The sequence below is a fragment of the Takifugu flavidus genome, chromosome 7 (genome assembly GCF_003711565.1).
Source record: "Takifugu flavidus isolate HTHZ2018 chromosome 7, ASM371156v2, whole genome shotgun sequence".
Taxonomy (NCBI): Eukaryota; Metazoa; Chordata; class Actinopteri; order Tetraodontiformes; family Tetraodontidae; genus Takifugu; species Takifugu flavidus.
In genome coordinates, this window is record NC_079526.1 from 3,151,499 (window position 1) to 3,170,110 (window position 18,612).

The 18,612-nt window shown below is 43.1% G+C and overlaps 2 protein-coding genes and 1 non-coding gene across 5 annotated transcripts; 1 reads left to right on the forward strand and 2 right to left on the reverse strand.

The window, feature by feature from the left end:
* Window positions 1–2,115: 2,115 nt before the first annotated feature.
* On the forward strand, window positions 2,116–8,382 carry cnga3a (cyclic nucleotide gated channel subunit alpha 3a). Of its 3 annotated transcripts, none has more exons than XM_057038789.1 (9): window positions 2,116–3,038; window positions 4,369–4,493; window positions 4,579–4,668; window positions 4,934–5,104; window positions 5,472–5,522; window positions 5,933–6,115; window positions 6,249–6,350; window positions 6,432–6,538; window positions 6,618–8,382. In XM_057038789.1, the coding sequence occupies exons 2-9, from the start codon at window positions 4,393–4,395 to the stop codon at window positions 8,012–8,014; spliced, it is 2,202 nt and encodes a 733-aa protein (XP_056894769.1). In that variant the 5' UTR covers window positions 2,116–3,038; window positions 4,369–4,392; the 3' UTR covers window positions 8,015–8,382. The 3 variants fall into 3 exon arrangements, with proteins under 3 accessions (XP_056894769.1, XP_056894770.1, XP_056894771.1); XM_057038790.1 differs by having other exon boundaries at window positions 4,979–5,104; XM_057038791.1 differs by lacking the exons at window positions 5,472–5,522; window positions 5,933–6,115 and having other exon boundaries at window positions 2,120–3,038.
* Window positions 8,383–8,486: 104 nt separating this feature from the next.
* Window positions 8,487–14,611, reverse strand: ube3a (ubiquitin protein ligase E3A). Its single transcript, XM_057038788.1, has 11 exons — window positions 14,368–14,611; window positions 13,409–13,455; window positions 12,530–12,804; window positions 11,321–12,459; window positions 11,095–11,239; window positions 10,437–10,642; window positions 10,169–10,333; window positions 9,933–10,088; window positions 9,789–9,862; window positions 9,550–9,693; window positions 8,487–9,444 (listed from the first exon to the last, which is right to left on the reverse strand). Coding segments are annotated over exons 2-11 (2,427 nt in total). The 5' UTR covers window positions 13,411–13,455; window positions 14,368–14,611; the 3' UTR covers window positions 8,487–9,323.
* Window positions 14,612–15,979: 1,368 nt separating this feature from the next.
* On the reverse strand, window positions 15,980–16,051 carry trnah-gug (transfer RNA histidin (anticodon GUG)). The gene has a single exon. It is a non-coding gene; the product is annotated as a tRNA-His (tRNA).
* Between the last annotated feature and the right edge of the window lie 2,561 nt (window positions 16,052–18,612).

The window sequence follows — 18,612 nt, forward strand, 5'->3', positions numbered from 1 at the left end:
GTAGTCCCTAGATTTTTGGTTATCTTAATTTCTCCTAATTTCAACGCAATAACGTTCCAAAGAAGTGGCACAGATACAGTGAATATACAGCAACAGTTGTTTTATTTAGTACATTAAGTTAGAATGGTTAAGGTTAATGATTGACAATAACAACAGATAATTCCTGACAGAAGAATTGGCATGTTTAACTAAGATAACATGAGATTAACAAATCTAAAGTGAACACGATCTGCTTAACGTTGTTGTTCTTCTGCATTGTTCAAAGTCTAAAAGGCGTTATCTATATATTTTATTTAGCAGCCATATAAAGTGGCTTGTAGATTTGCCCTTTCATCATAACAGGGCCCCACCCTGTCAGTGTCAGGGCTCAGACACCCATAGGAGCATGTTAAACATTCCCCTGCCTGCAGGGCGTGTGTTTGTTCTGATTTATGACTGCCTGACCTCAGTCGCAGCACAAGAGCATACATTTTAATATCCGTTCATTTTTTTTGTCACATAGCTGTTAAGCAACATTGACAGTGACACACAGGCATGAGTGTTTCTAACCCTGCAGTGTGCCACGCCCGACTGCAACTGTGAATGATTAATGACACTGCTGACAAGCTCATCTTGAAAAACAAATACTACAGCGTGTGAGGTATTTCCCCTTGCTCACAGCTTTGAGCTAGAAAGGCCGGTTGACAGCACAGACTTCTGCCAGGCGAGGTTGCGTTGTGATCAAAGCCTTTTGGTCTTTGATCGGGGCCCACGTTCTCTGGAAGATCAAAGGTTAAAGTCTTTCCGGAATCCCGACGCCACCAAAATCTAATGGTCTGTTCCCTGGCCCATCAATAATTCATGAAATAACTCATTCAAATCTGTTCAGAACCAAGTTATTTTGTCCAGACAGGCAGACGCTGGCTGTCACAGAACCTCCTTGGTAGGTGTAATTATTGTTCACTGATGGATGTGGTTTCCCATCACGCCCACAGAGGGCAGATTTGCATCAGTCACACTCCAGACCAACAGGATTGTTAACCAAGTCATGATTCCATGTTCACCAGTGTCCTGTGGACGTGGCTTGAATGGATTTTTTGTCAGCATTGACACATTTAACAGTAATATACACAACATGTAAAAGTCACTTATGTGAGCAGCTACAGTGCATTCATATCTGCCATTGCTTTGCACTGTAATGCAGTAACTGAATGTGCTGAGGTCCAAAAATTAATGGACACGGCCCAGGGGATGGAAATAAAGAGCCTTATGCAAATATTAAGCAAGTGCTCACGTTGGAAAATGAGCAAAGCAGTACTGATGACAGTCACAGTGCTGTCGGAGAAGCATGTGTGGAAACCTCATACATTCATTGCCTGGAGTGGATGCCGTTGTAGAATTTCTTCTGTTGGGTTTGAGGTTGCCACGGGAACCCATGTCTAGTGCAGGGTCAAGCAGCGTCCCTGTATGGCGTAAAATAATGATATAATGTGAGTAATCATCCTCCAGCTTCTGATGAACAAGGCCGACCAATCAGGACAAGGGGTCTCACAGCAGCGCTGCGAGCACTTAAGTTAAACAGGCCGCAAAACCACAGCTGAGGCCCCACCTCTCATCTATCCATCTATCTATCCATCTATCTATCATCTATCTATCTATCTATCTCTATCTATCTATCTATCTATCTATATCTATCTATCTATCTATCTATCTATCTATCTATCTATCTATCTATCTATCTGCCTTGATGGATGGATGGATGGATGGATGGATGGATGGATGGATGGATGGATGGATGGATGGATGGATGGATGGATGGATGGATGGATGGATGGATGGATGGATGGATGGATGGATGGATGGATGGATGGTGCACTCTGGGACAGCCACTTCTTAGGATGTGGTCATTAATGTGCCTGCTGGCAAAGTTGCAAAGAGGATTCAATAGCTCTGTGCATGTGCCCCTCAACCTAATGAGGCACGCTGGACAGAGTGATTGCTTCGCCACTTTCAGACAATTTTGTTTAATAAAACACTCAAACATTTTTTTCCAAACTTGATTTAGTCGGTGACAAGCACTCCCAGTCATCCGCAGACGTCCTGCAATCATGGCTTTAAATGTCAGAAGCTTTGATCAAATGTATTTACAGAATAAACCATTCCAGACTCAACAAAGACAACTATAAATTTAATGTTAATGTATGTAATGTGATGGCGTCGACCACTCTTACTATTAAATATAATGATAATGTTGAATGCTAACAGGCACGTCGTCACAAAAAAAACTAGCGTTCTAAAAAAGAATATCTTAAAGTGAGGGGGCATTAGGTGGCTGAAATAGATTCTCAAGTCTAAGCTGGGATTAGTAGTGCAGCTTCGTACAATGCCAAGGGATTTCTCTTTTAACCTTATGCCTCTAGATGGTGTTGGGGGGGGGTGTCACTTGATGCTACATGGATGTTCCTTCTCTGGATTCCACTCTGGTTTCCTAAATTTCCCAAAATATCAACGGTGAATGCTGATAACATTTCTCCTGGATTAGCTGCACGTTACTGAGGGAGAGAGCAGACTCAAAAGCTTAGATATTCTTTATGTATTTCATGTTGGGGGGGATCTTGTGAAGAATGAAAATGTCTCAAGCAAGTTGAGCCACAGCTTCAACCATATGATAACACAGGTTACACACATCTGTGACATCATGAAACGTATTGATAATTGGCTCAGGGAAACACTACAAACACCCTCAACTGTTGCTCAACCGATATGAGATCTGGCTTTGGAAGCCCTCCTGCGTTCTCGCTGCAGTCCCGCCTGTGCTGGATCATGCACACGTCTCCTCCCCCATCTCCATTGAGTTGATCCTGCAGAGCCGCAGCTGCCAATCATGGAGCACCGGTGATGCTGCCTGCGGTGGCGCTGCACTAGAGCGAAAGGATCGGAATTCTTCTGGCCCTGGGGAAAAATTGTTCCATTTCTGAATGTAAAGATGGGATTATACAAAAGCAGCCAGAGGAGCTCCGCCTGCTGCCTGGACGCGGCGTGAAAAAGGCTTCGGACAGGTGAGATGAGCGGGACATCTGATGTTTTGTTTTCCATTGTTGTAAAGAGAGTTTTTGAAGAGTTTTTTTTTTTTTTTTTTAACCACAGCTAATTATTGCAAGTACAAGGCTGTAATTGTATTTAAAGTTATACTTAAGACTCTGACACATTAAATTAAGACTCTGACACATTAATCAGTCCATACTCAGGCTGATGTCATGCAACATGTTGCCAGACGCTGTTGAGGTGGCATTGATTGATAGTGAGCTTTCTATTTTGAACATGTTTGAGAAAACAAAGAGAATATAATAAAATAGACATTAAAACATTGGTCATCGTGCTCAACAAGAGTAGGAAGAAGGAAATTCTAATATGGTCCTACCCCCTTGCTGTTGTGTTATGGCGCAAGATAGTGAAATTATGATAGATTGTATTAGTAAACAATGTTTAAATGAGCCAAATTCTCGAGAGAATCTCAAAGGGTGATTCAGCTCTCTGCCTGCTTGCTTGAATGATAAACAATGAAAGGTTTCCAATCTCTCCCTTGCCTTGTTTCAAAGGGCAACGCTCGATCTGTCATGGTTCATTTTGGGTGGTGGTTTTCATCCAATATTGAGAAATAAATGACAGATATCCTGAGAGCAATAAGGTGTTTGTTGTGTTGAAACCCACTGATGGCTTTCTTTCCTTGGCATCATCTCTTTTACTTATTGTCAGATGGGTTTAATTCCGTGGGGGTTGGTGAACTCCCTGGAATTAGCACTAATCTGCATTTGTGCACGTGTCACCTCCACCGGTGTTCCCCAAAAGATCAAGCAACCTATAATTCGATGTGATTAATCATCTTTGAGCTGTTCTCTCAGTGTCAGAAATATCAGTATTAACATCTACGACTCACTTTTGCCCCAACGGTTACTTCAGTTTTGTTTATTTTATTTTTGAACTCAGTCCATAATTTAATATTTCTTAAAGATTCCAACTTAAACGTCCCTGAAAATCCCTGTGGTCCCCAGGTACAATCCCCAGATATTAATGGCTCTACGCACCTAATGATTGGGGACTAAAAAGTTAGTGCTAGTTCTCTCTGTTCTTTAAGCGGTGTCCTAATAGACTTAACCTTTTGCACACACAAGGCATGTAGCAACCCAACGTCTAGCAGTGTAGCTTAGTTCTTTTAAAAGCAAGCTGGTGGTTCACAGCGCTGATCCTGTTTAGTGTTAAAGACATAATGAAGTTGTATTTTTAGTTTCTACGCTCAACAGTGAAAACAGTTGCCACATGAGCAGCACGGCAACCGTCCGGGTGCTGAGGCGGCAACGTAACGACGTCTTTCCTGTCTTTGTGCTTTAGGCCGGCAGAGCCAAACGCAGCAACATGGCGAAGATCCACAGCGAAAACTCCTTTTTGAACAGGCAGCGATTGACCAGCAAAGCACCCGATGAGGAGCTGGCTGTCATCGAAAATGGAGACAGCAGGTCTGGGGTCGCCTTCCAAATCAGTGTTTGCTGGTTTTACGTGCAATGATACAACCTGCTATAATTTCCCTCTGTTGTCCTCCAGGGCTCAGTCTCTCTGTGGGGACATCTCAGAGAGAAAACTGTCCTCAGAATCCAACAGAAGCTCATTTACAGGGGCCGGGGCTATGGCCAGGTAATCCTCTACAACCAGAAAAACAATTTTAAGCGACCTTTTGGGTCTTAACCTTAATAGAGCTCATCATTATTGACAATAACGGGTCACCTGACTGCTCCAGTTACACCCTTAAAAATCATTTAAAGTAAACAAGGATATTGTACATAGAAATCTGAAAAGTTATCCCAATGTTGATTTTAAACACTAATAGCTGTGTATTTGAACAGTCCAGATTAGACTAGATGCCTGTCACTTTGTTCCCTCTCACCTGCTAACCCTCTAGGGTCTCTTACTTCTTCTTAATGCTGTGGAACTGGGCATCTCTCAGAGAAACCCCTGTGACAGCGAGACACGACTCCTTCCTGGAGCGCTTTAGAGGCCCTGAGCTCAAGGACCTGAATCATGACGGCAACTCAAAGGAGATGGGCCCCGATGACACACTGGGTCACAAACAGTAAGTGGATCTGCTGCCGATGGTCCGAGCGTTGTTTGTTATGTTGGACAGTTTCGACAATTGCAACGAAATCCCAGATAATAGCAGGTGAATCCTTGAGGATGGTGGATCAGAGCCTGGGCTCTGTTTTGAGGAAATAGATGGGAGGTTTTAGTTATCCAGTGCTGGCTGCCAGGTAAACCTGCCTCACCTGTGCTGGTAGAAGAGGAAGGAGATACTGGCTATGATCACATGCTTAAAATGAGACAAGGAAACCCGGTTTACCAGCTTATTTAAAGAACTGATCATTCTGAGAATGTAAAGAGTCATGATGTCAGATGTCAATTTGCAAAAACCGTGTTCCACATTTCTTTCCACATCTTACCAGTAAGTGGCCACTAGCTACTTACAACATGAATAACTGCAACAACACAGACAAGTAAGTGTGTGTAGTCTGTGTCAGGAAAATAGCAAAAGAGTAAAAGTAGAACAGAAACAACCCATGAATGTTAATAGATGGTATCTTACATTTATTTAGCATGCTATCACTGCTAGCCTGTAGAATAGCATTTGCAGAGAACTCCTTAATTCTTCCCTCACTGCTGCCTCCTGTAAATAGAAATGAATCCTTTTCCCCATCCTTTTGGATATTTGAAACGTGCTAGCCTGAAAGAAAACATGGAAGGGACATGTTTCCATCTGCTGGACACATACAGTCCTGCACCAACTGTGAATCCTCCACCAGACCCTCCTCATGTCCTGTCACCTTGTGCTGACCCCCAATAGAACAATTCCATCCCATCTTAGCCAAAAATAAATAAAAAAGATAACTGAGCTTGTGATCGATAGCAAAAAAGAGGAGATTAAAAAGGAGGAGAAGCAGGAGGAGAAGAAAGAGGAGAAGAAAGATGGGGACAAGAAGGAAGACCAGAAGGACGAAAAGAAAGATGAAAAGAAAGAGGAAAAGAAAGATGATAAAAAGGATGATAAAAAAGATGATAAGAAAGATGACAAAAAGAAGGAAGAGCCACCGTAAGTGGGACACACACACACACACACACACACACACACACACACACACACACACACACACACACACACACACACTCATGTATATTTGGGTAAATGTTTGCAAGAACATGAAGGTGTGTTGTTGTGTTTTCAGGAAGGAAATCTGGATCATGGACCCAGCTGCAGACCAGTACTACAGATGGCTCACTGTCATCGCTGCTCCGGTGTTTTATAACCTGATGATGATCGTAACGCGGTACGGTCCACTCCAAATTCTGTCAAACAGCACTCGGAATGACGTCGACAACGCTGAAAATACATTCATGTTGTCTACCAGGGCCTGTTTTAACGAGCTCCAGGACAAATACACCAGAGTCTGGCTAGTCTTGGATTACACCGCGGATTTTATCTATTTCGCTGACACATTTGTGAGATCGAGAACAGGTCAGATTCCAGCAAGCGTCTTATGGCCGAATGTGTTTTATCCCCCGCTGTAACCGAAACTGTCACGTTTGCCCTGCAGGTTACCTGGAGCAAGGCCTGCTGGTCAAAGACTCCAAGAAACTGAGAGATAAATATCGAACCACATCCCAGTTCAAATACGACATGATTTCAATGATACCCACCGACCTGCTGTTTCTCAAATTTGGATTTAACAATCCAGAGTTCCGCTTCAACCGCCTTTGCAAAATCTCAAGACTTTTCGAATTCTTTGAAAGGACTGAAACCAGGACCAGCTTCCCCAACATGTTCCGTATCAGCAATCTCGTGCTTTACATCCTTGTCATCATCCACTGGAACGCTTGCCTGTTCTTTGCCCTTTCGAAGACCATCGGTTTTGGGAGTGACACGTGGGTCTATCCCAATATCAGCCACCCAGAGCACGGCCGCCTGGCCAGAAAGTACATCTACTCCCTCTACTGGTCTACGCTGACCCTCACCACCATCGGAGAGACTCCCCCGCCGGTCAGGGACATCGAATACCTTTTTGTCATTTCTGACTTTCTCACCGGTGTGCTGATCTTTGCCAGTATCGTCGGTAATGTCGGTGCCATGATCTCCAACATGAACGCGTCTCGTGCGGAGTTCCAGGCAAAAATCGACTCCATAAAGCAGTACATGCAATTCCGGAAGGTCTCCAAGGACCTGGAGGCCAGGGTCATCAAGTGGTTCGACTACTTGTGGACTGAGAAGAAGACCTGTGACGAGAAGGAAGTCTTGAAGAACCTCCCGGACAAGCTCAAAGCCGAGATCGCCGTCAACGTTCATCTGGACACCCTGAAAAAAGTGCGCATCTTCCAAGATTGTGAAGCGGGCCTGCTGATAGAACTCGTGCTCAAGCTGCAGCCGCAGGTGTTCAGCCCTGGGGATTACATCTGCAAGAAGGGCGATATTGGCAGGGAGATGTACATCATCAAGGAGGGGAAGCTCGCGGTAGTGGCAGACGACGGAGTCACTCAGTTTGTAGTGCTCAGTGATGGGGCCTACTTTGGGGAAATCAGCATCCTGGGAATCAAAGGCAGCAAAGCGGGCAACAGGAGAACCGCCAACATCAGGAGTGTAGGCTATTCGGATCTCTTTGCTCTGTCCAAAGACGACTTGATGGAAGCTCTAACCGAGTATCCGGATGCTAAAAAGATTCTGGAGGAGAAGGGGAAAGCCATCCTGATGAAAGACAACCTGATAGACGAGGCGGTCGCCAACGCCGGCGCGGACCCCAAAGACATGGAGGAGAAGATCGTGAAGCTGCAGAGCAACCTGGAAGAAATGCAGAGCAAGCTCGCGAAGCTGATGGCAGAAATGACCTCGAATCACATGAGGATAAAGCAGAGGGTGACGCAGATGGAGGCCAAAGTCAAATCCGTCAAACCAGAGGACCTGTCAGAAGTGGTGGCTGACAAAGATAAAAAGGTGCAGTAATTTAAGGGGGACTCTGCCGGAAACCAGGGATTTGGAGCATTACAGTAGTGACACTTTGTAAAGGCATGTTTATATCAATTTATACTGTTTAATACCGTCTCATTATGCAGTGTTTGGAGTAAATATAAACCTCTGTGTGTACGCTACAGGTGAAACCATGTTTTCAACTGTCATTGTTAAATATTTGTTCCATAATTATACAGATAAACTGCATTATAATATAATATCCGTGTGAAATGTAAATATAAGAGATGCAAGCGCAGTTCGGCTTATGTTACTCGGCATAAACTATCACCTATGCTGTATATGTGAATAAACATGTAAATGTTCATAAAGAAATAAATAATGTGTTTCTATATTAAATCCAACCTTAAATAGCTCGTTATGTCCCTTTAGTTCAATTCAAAGTCTGGTCTCTTTATATCAATGTGACCTTGTTTTTCTTATCCGTGACTCAGAAAAATGCACAATGTTGTGTTTTATAAACTTGATTTACTGTCTGTGTTGGCAGAAAGCACTTCTCAAGAATGTTGACACTTTAGCAGTAAAGCTTGTGCTACAATTTAGAAGCCGATCAGCCATAACTGGACTCCAAACACGGACTAATTCATATCAGCTACTTGGGATATGATGCAGCTTGATGCAAAGGTTGATTCCAGCAGGTGAAATAAATAACATTTAAGCTTTATTCAGCTTGAACCAAAGCCTTTACATTATTATTTAAACACTCTACTCATACCTGAGATATTTGAATAAATAAATCATCTGATTCTTTTCTTTTCACTCACACAGCATAAAACACAGTTGTGTCATCAGAAACCGTGACGTGCAAAAAACATCCAACAAAAACTGAGGGGGCAGAAAAACGTATTACAAAACCGTGCAAGCTGTTAAAAACAATACTGATTTAGTCCAAAAGACTGCATTTCTCAATTCTTACACACCGGACATCTCACAGTATGTTTGGGGTGGGCGTGTGCTTCTCCTCAGAGGAAAACATCTCAACATGTCACAAGTGACAGTACTGTAAAAAATGAGCACCATTATGCTGAACAGAACCTGAGGACTAAAAGCATAAAAAACACACACACACACACACACACACACAAAAAACCTCCACAGACTCATTAGATTTACATTTGTTTGTAAAGTGTACCTGTGTACCGTAAGTGCACTTTCACAGCTTCCCAAATTAAAGGCTGTGCACGTTTGCCCAGAAACACAAGCTAAAGAGCGAATTATGGAAATGTGGGGTTGTAATTTGTTGTTTTCCTACGCGGGTTGAGTGGCTGGACTGGACAGGAGTCCGTCACATCATTCCGAACCCTTTAGCGTAGGTGATGGCCTTCAGGAGTCTTTCTCGCAGTTTTGCTTTGGAGGAATATTCTGGAAGCAGCAGGATGTTGTAGCAGGTGTGAGAGGTCGGCAGCCTGAAATGAGGTAATGAGAGAATGTTAAAGGCTGTAGCAACGGTTGTCGCGGTGCCGGGCACATGCACCACTGTGCACGTGCTGTCGAAGACAGCCGCTTTGTACCTGTCTGTGTCAGAACCGTTCTTCGCGATGGTCATTTTGAGCTTTCCGAGCCCGCCGACGGGCGCTCTGACCGTCCCGCTGATGAACTGAAGGAACAATCGCTTCTGCTCCTCTTCGAAGGACCGAATGGTTTCCCAGAAATCTCTGTGTGCAGAGAGCAAAACGCACACGTACATAAACACGGGGCGCCAGTGGCCGCTTGAAACTCGCGCTTGGATGGTGAAGAGAAACAGGCTTACTTGATGATCTGAGCGTCTTTGCTGTAGCCTCCGTCGTACTCCGTCGTCTCCTCCAGTGCATCAAAGTCAAGTTTCTGGAAATGGACATTTTTCTGTGTGGATCAACCAGCTCCAAAAAGGACAGCATGACGGCGTGATTCTGACCTTGCTACCACAGATGAGCAGCTCTAGTTCCTCTGGTCGGAACAAATGCTTCAGCGGGGACTCCTGGGTGACCATCAGGAAGCCTTTTTTGAAGGCCTTAAATTGTGTCTCCACGCTTTTGTTCAGCATGTAATCAGTGTACAAGTCCACAAACTCCTGATGGAGAGAAAAGGAAGTATTTAGACAGATATAAAGAAAAACAGATATTACGGCTATAAGGAATTCAACATTTTTACTTGTCTATTTTCTTTGGTAACGGGGATCTGCTCTCCGTTTTCCTTTAAGTCGTATAAGACTGGGTTGCCGAACAGGTCCGTGTGTGATATCTGAAAGGTGAGCGACATGTCCTCCTCAACGTTTCCTGCATATTCAAGCAACCCTTTCAGACTTTGACTGAGAACCTGAAGGAAGAAACATTTCCAACTTTAAAAATATTTCTAAACATGTTTAAAAGGAGGCTTAGATGAATGTATACATTTTCTTTTTTTAAAAAAGTTACTGTACTGGATGCGAGTCTGACAGGTCCATGTAGGTCCCTTTTTTCCCCATCAGTTTCTTGTAGACAATCATGGGGAAATGGAGATCCAGGATGCAGTTGTTGTAAATGGCGAGGCCCAGGACCAGTCCAATGAGGGTGTACTGCGCTTCATTTTCCAGGGAGGATGAATTAAACCAAAAGACTTGGGTCTCATCATCGTAGGTGAACATTCCTGTGGAGTGATTCAGTGGTGAATTACTCGTGACAACAAAGGGCAGAAAGCTAAATGAGGTGACGCGCAACAGCGCCCTCTGGTGGCGAGATGCGACACAGGCGGGTCAATATTTATTTGGAACCAATTCAGACCAATTAAAAATGGATGTACAGTATCTGAAATAGCAGACATTCCTGCATTATTTAATTTTTGTGGAGGATACTTCTTTCTTCAGTGACCATATAATGTGTACTACAAAAGATCATAGCTTTTAACGTTAATTCTGGTCATTTTTTAATGGTTTTAAAAAGAGAAAAACACTATTGAGCCTTCCACGAGCTGGCAGGCTACTTTAGCTAGTTTACTAATCAGTGTTACACAAATAAATATGACTTTTCTCACACGAGAGAGGAAAAAGAAAAATGTTTTTGAGTTGTTGTTGTTGTTGAGTTATCGATGGAAACTCTTACCAATGTCAGGGTTGAATATTTCCTCCAAGACCAGCTGGAAAAACTCCTTCGAAAGGCCTCCCTCATCGACACCTTGCTCTCCCTCAAACTCCACAAACAGCTGTTTCTTCAAGTCAGAAGGTTTCTCTGTGCTGATCAACTCCAGCTGCAACAAGGAAGTGGTCAGCAGGGAGGAGGACGAACATCCCATGCATATGCAACAGTCACACACCGCGCACAAACTCACTTGGACGAGGGCGTCGTCGATGATGTGATCCCTGCGCACTTTCAGTTTAAGAAAAGGGTTTGGTTCCGTATCCTGGGTCATGCTGTAGAAGGCGGCGCGGCGCCGCTCACTGTACATGCTGATCCTGTTGTCGTAGTACAGCCCTCTGCTCTTGTTGAACACAGTGAGGATGAAGGGGCAGCTCTGGAAGGAAAACTTGACCTCTTCATTGACTTTAAAGAAAGTGAAGTCCCTGTCCACCTCCAGCACTTCATTCAGAGACTCGTTAACAAAATCCTCAAAGGGAATGAGAGGTTTGATGCTGTCGATGGGCCTGAGGTCCAGTTCTTTCTCCAGGGGATCCACCCATGGACCCTTCCGGTAGAGCTGCTCCTCACCGAGGAGCTCGTGCAAGGTGAGCTCATCGGACTCCCAGTCGTCCTCTTCCTCTTCGCTGTTCCCGACGTCTAGCTCCCCGCCCTGTATACTTGCGTAGAAAGCCACTTTTAAACACCGAGTTGCAGCCACCACGGTCTCGTCATCGTTCACCAGATTCTCCGCATCGTATTCGTTGCTGACGACAGTAAAAGTGATGAGCTGCTGAAAGGTTTCCATCACATGGCGGATGTGGGGAAGGCCGGAGGTGGACCACACCTTCGACAACCTGGCGAGCCCCGACACTGGCAGTTTAATCAGGGCTCTGCAAAACTGAGGCAAGGCCTCCTCCAGGTATTCTGGGCTGTGCAGGTTACTGTTCTCCATAATAATAATGAAGATATTCAAGTAATCTGGGTTCGTTTCATACGCGTTAAGATATTCCAGGTCAAGTTCCATATTCGTAGACAGGTGAATGAGTGCATTGACAAAAGCTTGCTCCACCTGCTCGATGGCCAGCAGCCTGTCGTAGACTCTCCTCACAGCACGCACGTCCACCGTAACCTCAGAGAGGTCAGACGCCTCGCCGGGGTCCTCGTCCGGTAACGCCGCCGCGGAGGAAGCACCCAGCAGCTCTGTGGGATCATCTTTTCTGAAGCTCCTCATCAGAGCATCGGCTTTGGAGAAAATCCTGCCAATGACACGCACAAGTGCAGAGTAGTCCCCTTCCTCCTCACAGAAACTCAGGATCATACATACAGTGGTCTCCGTCAGGTAATGAACATCTGCACAGAAACACATCAATTAACAGAAAGGAATGATCTCAGCCAGGCTCCATAAGAACTTTAACACTACCTGAGAAATCTGCATCACTTAGCTCCAGTTGAGAGTATTCACTGGGACCACAGCCTAAACTCGGGGAGTGCGATTCTCTATTGAGTGGGGGAGGCCTGCACAGTTTGGCGTTAATCTTGAACAGCTCCAGCGCCTTGACAGCTGCTGTGTTGTTATCCAGAGGCCGAAAATCACGACACGATGCACAGAACTCATTTCTGCAGTCAGCGTTTCCGCAGCCTTCTGTTAACTGCAGGAAGTAGTGCTCAATCAGATGTTTAGCAGCGGCCCTCTTCCTGTGTGAGATCAACAGAACGCAGCTTGTTAAAAAAAGGAAGATCCAAGAGCTTCTGTCTGAATAGTGAGTCAGTTCTTTTTTAAAATCCTAATTTCTGCACACAGTCCAGACATTTGCTGGGGCTCGTGTGTGTGTACCATTAATCATTAATAATAAAAATCTGTGCAAGCTAATATAGAAGTGATGTGCTCTTATAGTTTAAACTTGCTAATTACTGTTCATCTTTACTTAGAATGGAAATATATAATAGGTCATATGTCTACAGGTGCCCTGAATGGACAAACAGACTTAATTACTATTATGCCATGTCATTCCTAATCTGAAACCACTAGTCAGGGTAGAAAAATTGCATTTGAAATGGGACTGCGTATTTGTAAATATATGTAAATATCTGTGTAGACTCCAATGCTGTTGAAATGGAAGGAGTGGAGGACAGTACTCTGAATTTACCCTGCTAGATTAAATAAACCTTTTGCACCAGAGCGGATACTCTGTGCTCATTTATAAACTATTGTTTTAATTGTGGATTTGGTGACCATTTTCAGATAAAAACCTCACAAACCTACACTTTATAAGCTATGTTTAGAAATACAGCAACTCACATTCAGATGGTTTCCGGGATCGTCTAGTACGTCCAAATTAATGTATTCTGAAAGAGACAGTAACAAAAATTAAATAAAATACACGATAATAAAATAACACGGTGCCTGATTCCACTGGTTCATTAGTGTACAGTTGTATCCAAATTGTGCTCTCCGTGAAAGCATTAATTTAAAGCAAATTTAAAAACCGTGACGTGTCAGGGCTTCGGACAAATGGACAGTAACAAATCAAACCTTAGTTTCAGTAATTTCAGGAATGTAAAAACAATATGTGTGCTGCTGTGTCGCGCCCTCTCTGCAAATATATGGCTAGTGATGCAGTTTACAACTAGAAATAAAGTACTTGGAGAGTACGGACCTCCACCAAGCGGGTAGTTCCCAGAATATTGTGTTATACCCAAAACTAATACTCCAATTACTTGGAATCCCTTCAATGAGCAAAACCAGCTCTTTTCCCACATATTGTGAAGCCCCTTGGCTTTGACCCTGGCCCATGGTTGTTGGATGATCAAAGTTGACCACAGCATCACCAACAGTTAATGAGCTCTTCCTCGAACCATTATCAAAATGTTCTGAACATTTCATTTAAATCTGTCCATAAAATTTCGAGTTATTTTGCTAACAGACAAACAACAAAACAGGGCGTCCATAACCACCTTCACAACTATTTATATAAACTGAGAAAAACAGTAATATATTTGAAATGGAACCTTCTGAGGTTGTTTCACTGCTTCTATGTAAGCCATCACATAAATGCACAAGGAAGAAAAATAAATCTCAAATTTATTTTAATCTGAACATCTGACAGCATGATGTTGCAAATGTTGACAGCGGATCTATCACATGGAAATACGTTCTACTTTCACATTTGCTCACTCGAAATGAAATGAATTGAAATGAAATAAGCAGTAAGGAAGTTTACTGGCAACGACACGTGTGTGTTATTGTGGTGTACTCACCAGTGATGACTGCAGACGCGGGGTCAGTGACGGTGCACAAACACTCCCGTGAGTGGGACAACTTCTTTTTCACTGCGTTGAAACACGTCGTGTTATCTCAGTGGCGCCTCAAAAAGTAGCGATCGAACACAACAATATTTAGAGCTCTAAATAGTTTTTCTTATGCGTTATAGCACAATTTCTTCCTTGATAACGGCGTAAACAAGAGCGCGATATATCCCGGCATGCAGCGCGACAATGTCAAACATCATATCCCCCCGCCCGCGTGCCCCCACCCTCACAGAAAGACACGCGCTGGCACGCTGATTTGTTTGTTTGTTTGTTTGTTTGTTTGTTTGTTTGTTCTCGATGAAGCTAAATGTAGCAGTAAACCATTCATATATATGTGCCTAAATCTATTTAAATTACAAACTGGCAAATTTCTGACAACTTATTATACCAATTGTGTATTTTATATGAAACGATTATTCTTGTCTACATTCTTTTCTTGTGTTTCATGTATCAATAGACTGGTTTAATCAGCCAATCTTTTTTAGACAGTCAGCCTTCATTAATGATATATGATAAATGGCATACAAAAAATTCACAAGCTAAAAGAAGTTATAGTCTCACTTTGTCCTTCATTCTCAGCCCTGTAAAAATGGTTCTTCTTTTAAATATTATTACTATTACCAGAAAGAGAATTTTAGAGTTGAGAGTTTTTTTTTAGTTCATTTCAATATTCAGTATTTCAAAGTGTTGTGTGTATAAATGCAGGTAGGAACATACAGTCAAATACCTGGAAGGAATGAAACTATTGTCACTAAAAAGGGAGTGGAGACAAAGGTGAAGGAACCGAGAAGTAAGAGTACTGGACTGGAGAACTCTTTCAAACATTATTCCATGTTGTCTGTTTCGTGTATTTCTTTATAATAAATGTGTGGTCTTCAAGTAGCTTGACTGGATTGGAAACCTCATCCAAAAATAATCCAATGTTGTCTACTCAGTATATTTCTTTATCATAACGGTGTGGTCCTCAAAAAATTGAGTTTTTTTAAAAAACATTTCTCCATGATGCATAGAGGTGAGCAACAAAACACCTCGGCAAGTACTTTTGTCAAGTAACACAGAGCTTTCTTGCTGCGTACTGCCGTGACCCGGATTCAAACCGGGGTTGCTGCGGCCACAACACAGAGTACTAACCACTATACGATCACGGCTGGTCAGGAAGAGTGGCTGCTCTGGGTTGAAGACCACAAGCTTGTCATCTTACCCAGAAAAAATAATAGTGGTGCGCATGTCTCCTTTAGTTCATTTCAATATTCAGGATTTCAAAGTGGTGTGAATAAATACGTTTAGGAACATACAGTCAAATACCTGGAAGGAATGAAACTAGTGTCATGAAAAAGGGAGTGGAGACAAAGGTGAAGGAACCACGAAGTAACTTGACTGGACTGGAAACCTCATCCAAAAATTATTCAATGTTGTCTGCTCAGTATATTTCTTTATCATAACTGTGTGGTCCTCAATAAATGGAGTTTTTGAAAAATTTCTCCATAATGTATTGAGGTGAGCAACAAAACACCTTTGCAGGTTCTTTTGTCAAATAACATAGAACTTTCTTGCTCCACGCTGCCGTGACCCGGATTCGAACCGGGGTTGCTGCGGCCACAACACAGAGTACTAACCACTATACGATCACGGCTGGTGGGGACAAGCGGCCCTATCAAGTCATCCTGGCATTCAGGTCAAGGAGTCGTCTCGCATGATGAGGTTTTGTTAGGTTTTTACATTGTTGTATCTAACCCAGTCCTACAGTTCTGGATGTTTTGCATTCAAGTTTTTTGTTCTTCCAGATAGGTCAACCATTATGCCGAGCTATTAATGCAATCTCTAAATCACAGTCTTGAACCACATATCACATGTGTCATATACAGCAGGTTGCTCTGCTTTCTCCATCTGAAATAGGAACCTATAAATTAAGTTTTGTGTATTTTTTTATAATAAATATGTGGTCCTCAACAAATGGAGTTTTTCAAACAAACTTTGACATGATCATAGGTTGGCGTCTTTGTCAAAAAATATTGATGTGACTCTTTCTACCCTGCCGTGACCCGGATTCGAACCGGGGTTGCTGTGTTGTGGCTCAGTATTAAAATATGTGGCTCAGTATTAAATATTTGTCTACGTCTGAATGTCTGCACGAACCCGTTCTACCGCTTGGGGTCGCTAAAAGCGCACAAACTGTCCACTGACGGACCAAAAACATACATATAATTTAGAATCATACTTTGTCTCATGTGAAATGTTTCGTGATATATAAAGTTATTAATCGTGCTGTCTGCGTGTTGATGTATTTATGGTTCCTATAAGGCTTGGTAGATATGAGAGGAAGAAGAAATGGACGCTGCTATCAATGAAATTAGTTTAAATACCTAAATTTATAATAAGATCTAGATTTGTATGTTCTGCTACTGTTTTGTTAATCATGGTCATGTTATACATGTAAATTAAGTCACTGCTATAAAGTTGCAAAAACAAAGCCGTTATTAAATTATTTACATACTGCCTGGACCAGCATGTCTGCTCACTTGTCTCCGAAACGTGTACAACAGCCCTTAAAGACATGCCTGTATTAATGCACCCCGCCACTCAAGCCCAGCAGCAGCTCCATCAATCTGCAGTACTGGCTGAGCGTTACACTCCAGCACACACAGGAACCTGCTTCATCATTTCCCAGCAACCTTTGTGCTCAGCTCCTTTTAAATTCAATTCTTCCAATGGAGGAAATTCGACCAACTGAGTCAGCACCCTTAACTTGAAGTGCTGTCCATTGCTTTGGATGTAGTGATGGCGATCTCATTTCCCTTTCACTTCATTTGATGGCGAATGTCATCATATTAAGAGTCATTTCCTGAAACGCATCGGTCATGTGTATTTTTGGTGCTTTAGGGGCGTAACTGCAGGGTTCAGGATGGTTGCGTGCCATTTCTGCTCTGATCCTGCCTCTAAAGTAACTCCTTGAACTGCCCCATGGCCCGCAGTGCACAGAGACAGAGGTCAGACGAGCAATCGAGCCACAGTCCACGTCTTCTGGGAGCCGGATACGCGAGCGCTGTGTCCTCTCACCGCCGCCTTCACAAACACATTCCAGCACTTCAACAGAATACGAGGGCTGACACCCAGCAGGACCATGAAATATTCATGCGCTGCAAACAAATATTCACATTTCTCTGTGAAGTAAGGTCTGACTCCACCCTCTTTGGCATGAACATGCTCTTTTTGTGTTTGCCATCTTTCTGTTGTGTGGTTTCAGCTGCTGTTGCTCTTAAATTTGACCTTTATATTGACTTGAGTCTTTAGTAAGTCCCTCCCTCATTGCACATGCAACCAGGCTAGAAAGGAGAGAGAAGCAGATTTATAGAGGAAAACAGAAAAGAAAGAGTTAGAAAGAACATTTGCTCTTACTTTCTACAAGAGCCTGACAGGGATGTTACAACGGGTCGGATTAGTACCGCTGCAGGGACAAAGGTGGACCTCATCAGAATTAAGGCCATTGATAGCAATGAATGTTGATTAACAGGAAGCTTTAAAGGCACACCTGAACAAATATTAGCATTGGAAATCAAAGAAGATAAACTTTGGCTGCATAATAATAAATCCATTAGAGAGACGGAAAGAAAACACTTCGGGAGTGGACTGATAAACACTGACTGATAAAAAAAAAGGGAAAGAACCTCCTTTATAATTCTAAAAGCAGAACAGGGTCCAACCTGCTGGGACCATTTGAGAGGAGGAAGGTCAGATAAGACCTGGTCTAAAATCCTAATTTCATCTATATGTAATTATGTTTGATGCAGTTTTGGTGCATGGAGGTAAAAAGTAGACACCAATGGATCAAGATGAGGTTTAAGGTTTTTAAGAATGGAAGAATCTGCCTGACTGATACAAGAATACAAGACATGGTGGGAGACCAGGGTAGATTAGTGGGTTGTCAATGGGTCACGGAGCTTCTAACGACCACAATTAATGACACTGTGATGACAAAACTCCAAATCACACTTCATTAGCGCCATCATTAGTTTGTCGCCTGCAGGCTGCCCAGGCAGTCGTCACGGGAACTGAGACAAGAATAAAGAGTGACGAATCGTTTAAAAGAAAGCACAGGAAGTTTAAGGTTTAATTCCAGGGTCACTATTTAACACATCACGTGTGCACAATACCCCCAAGCTCCAACGTTGAAGCGGCTTTTACGCTGGGGCTTTA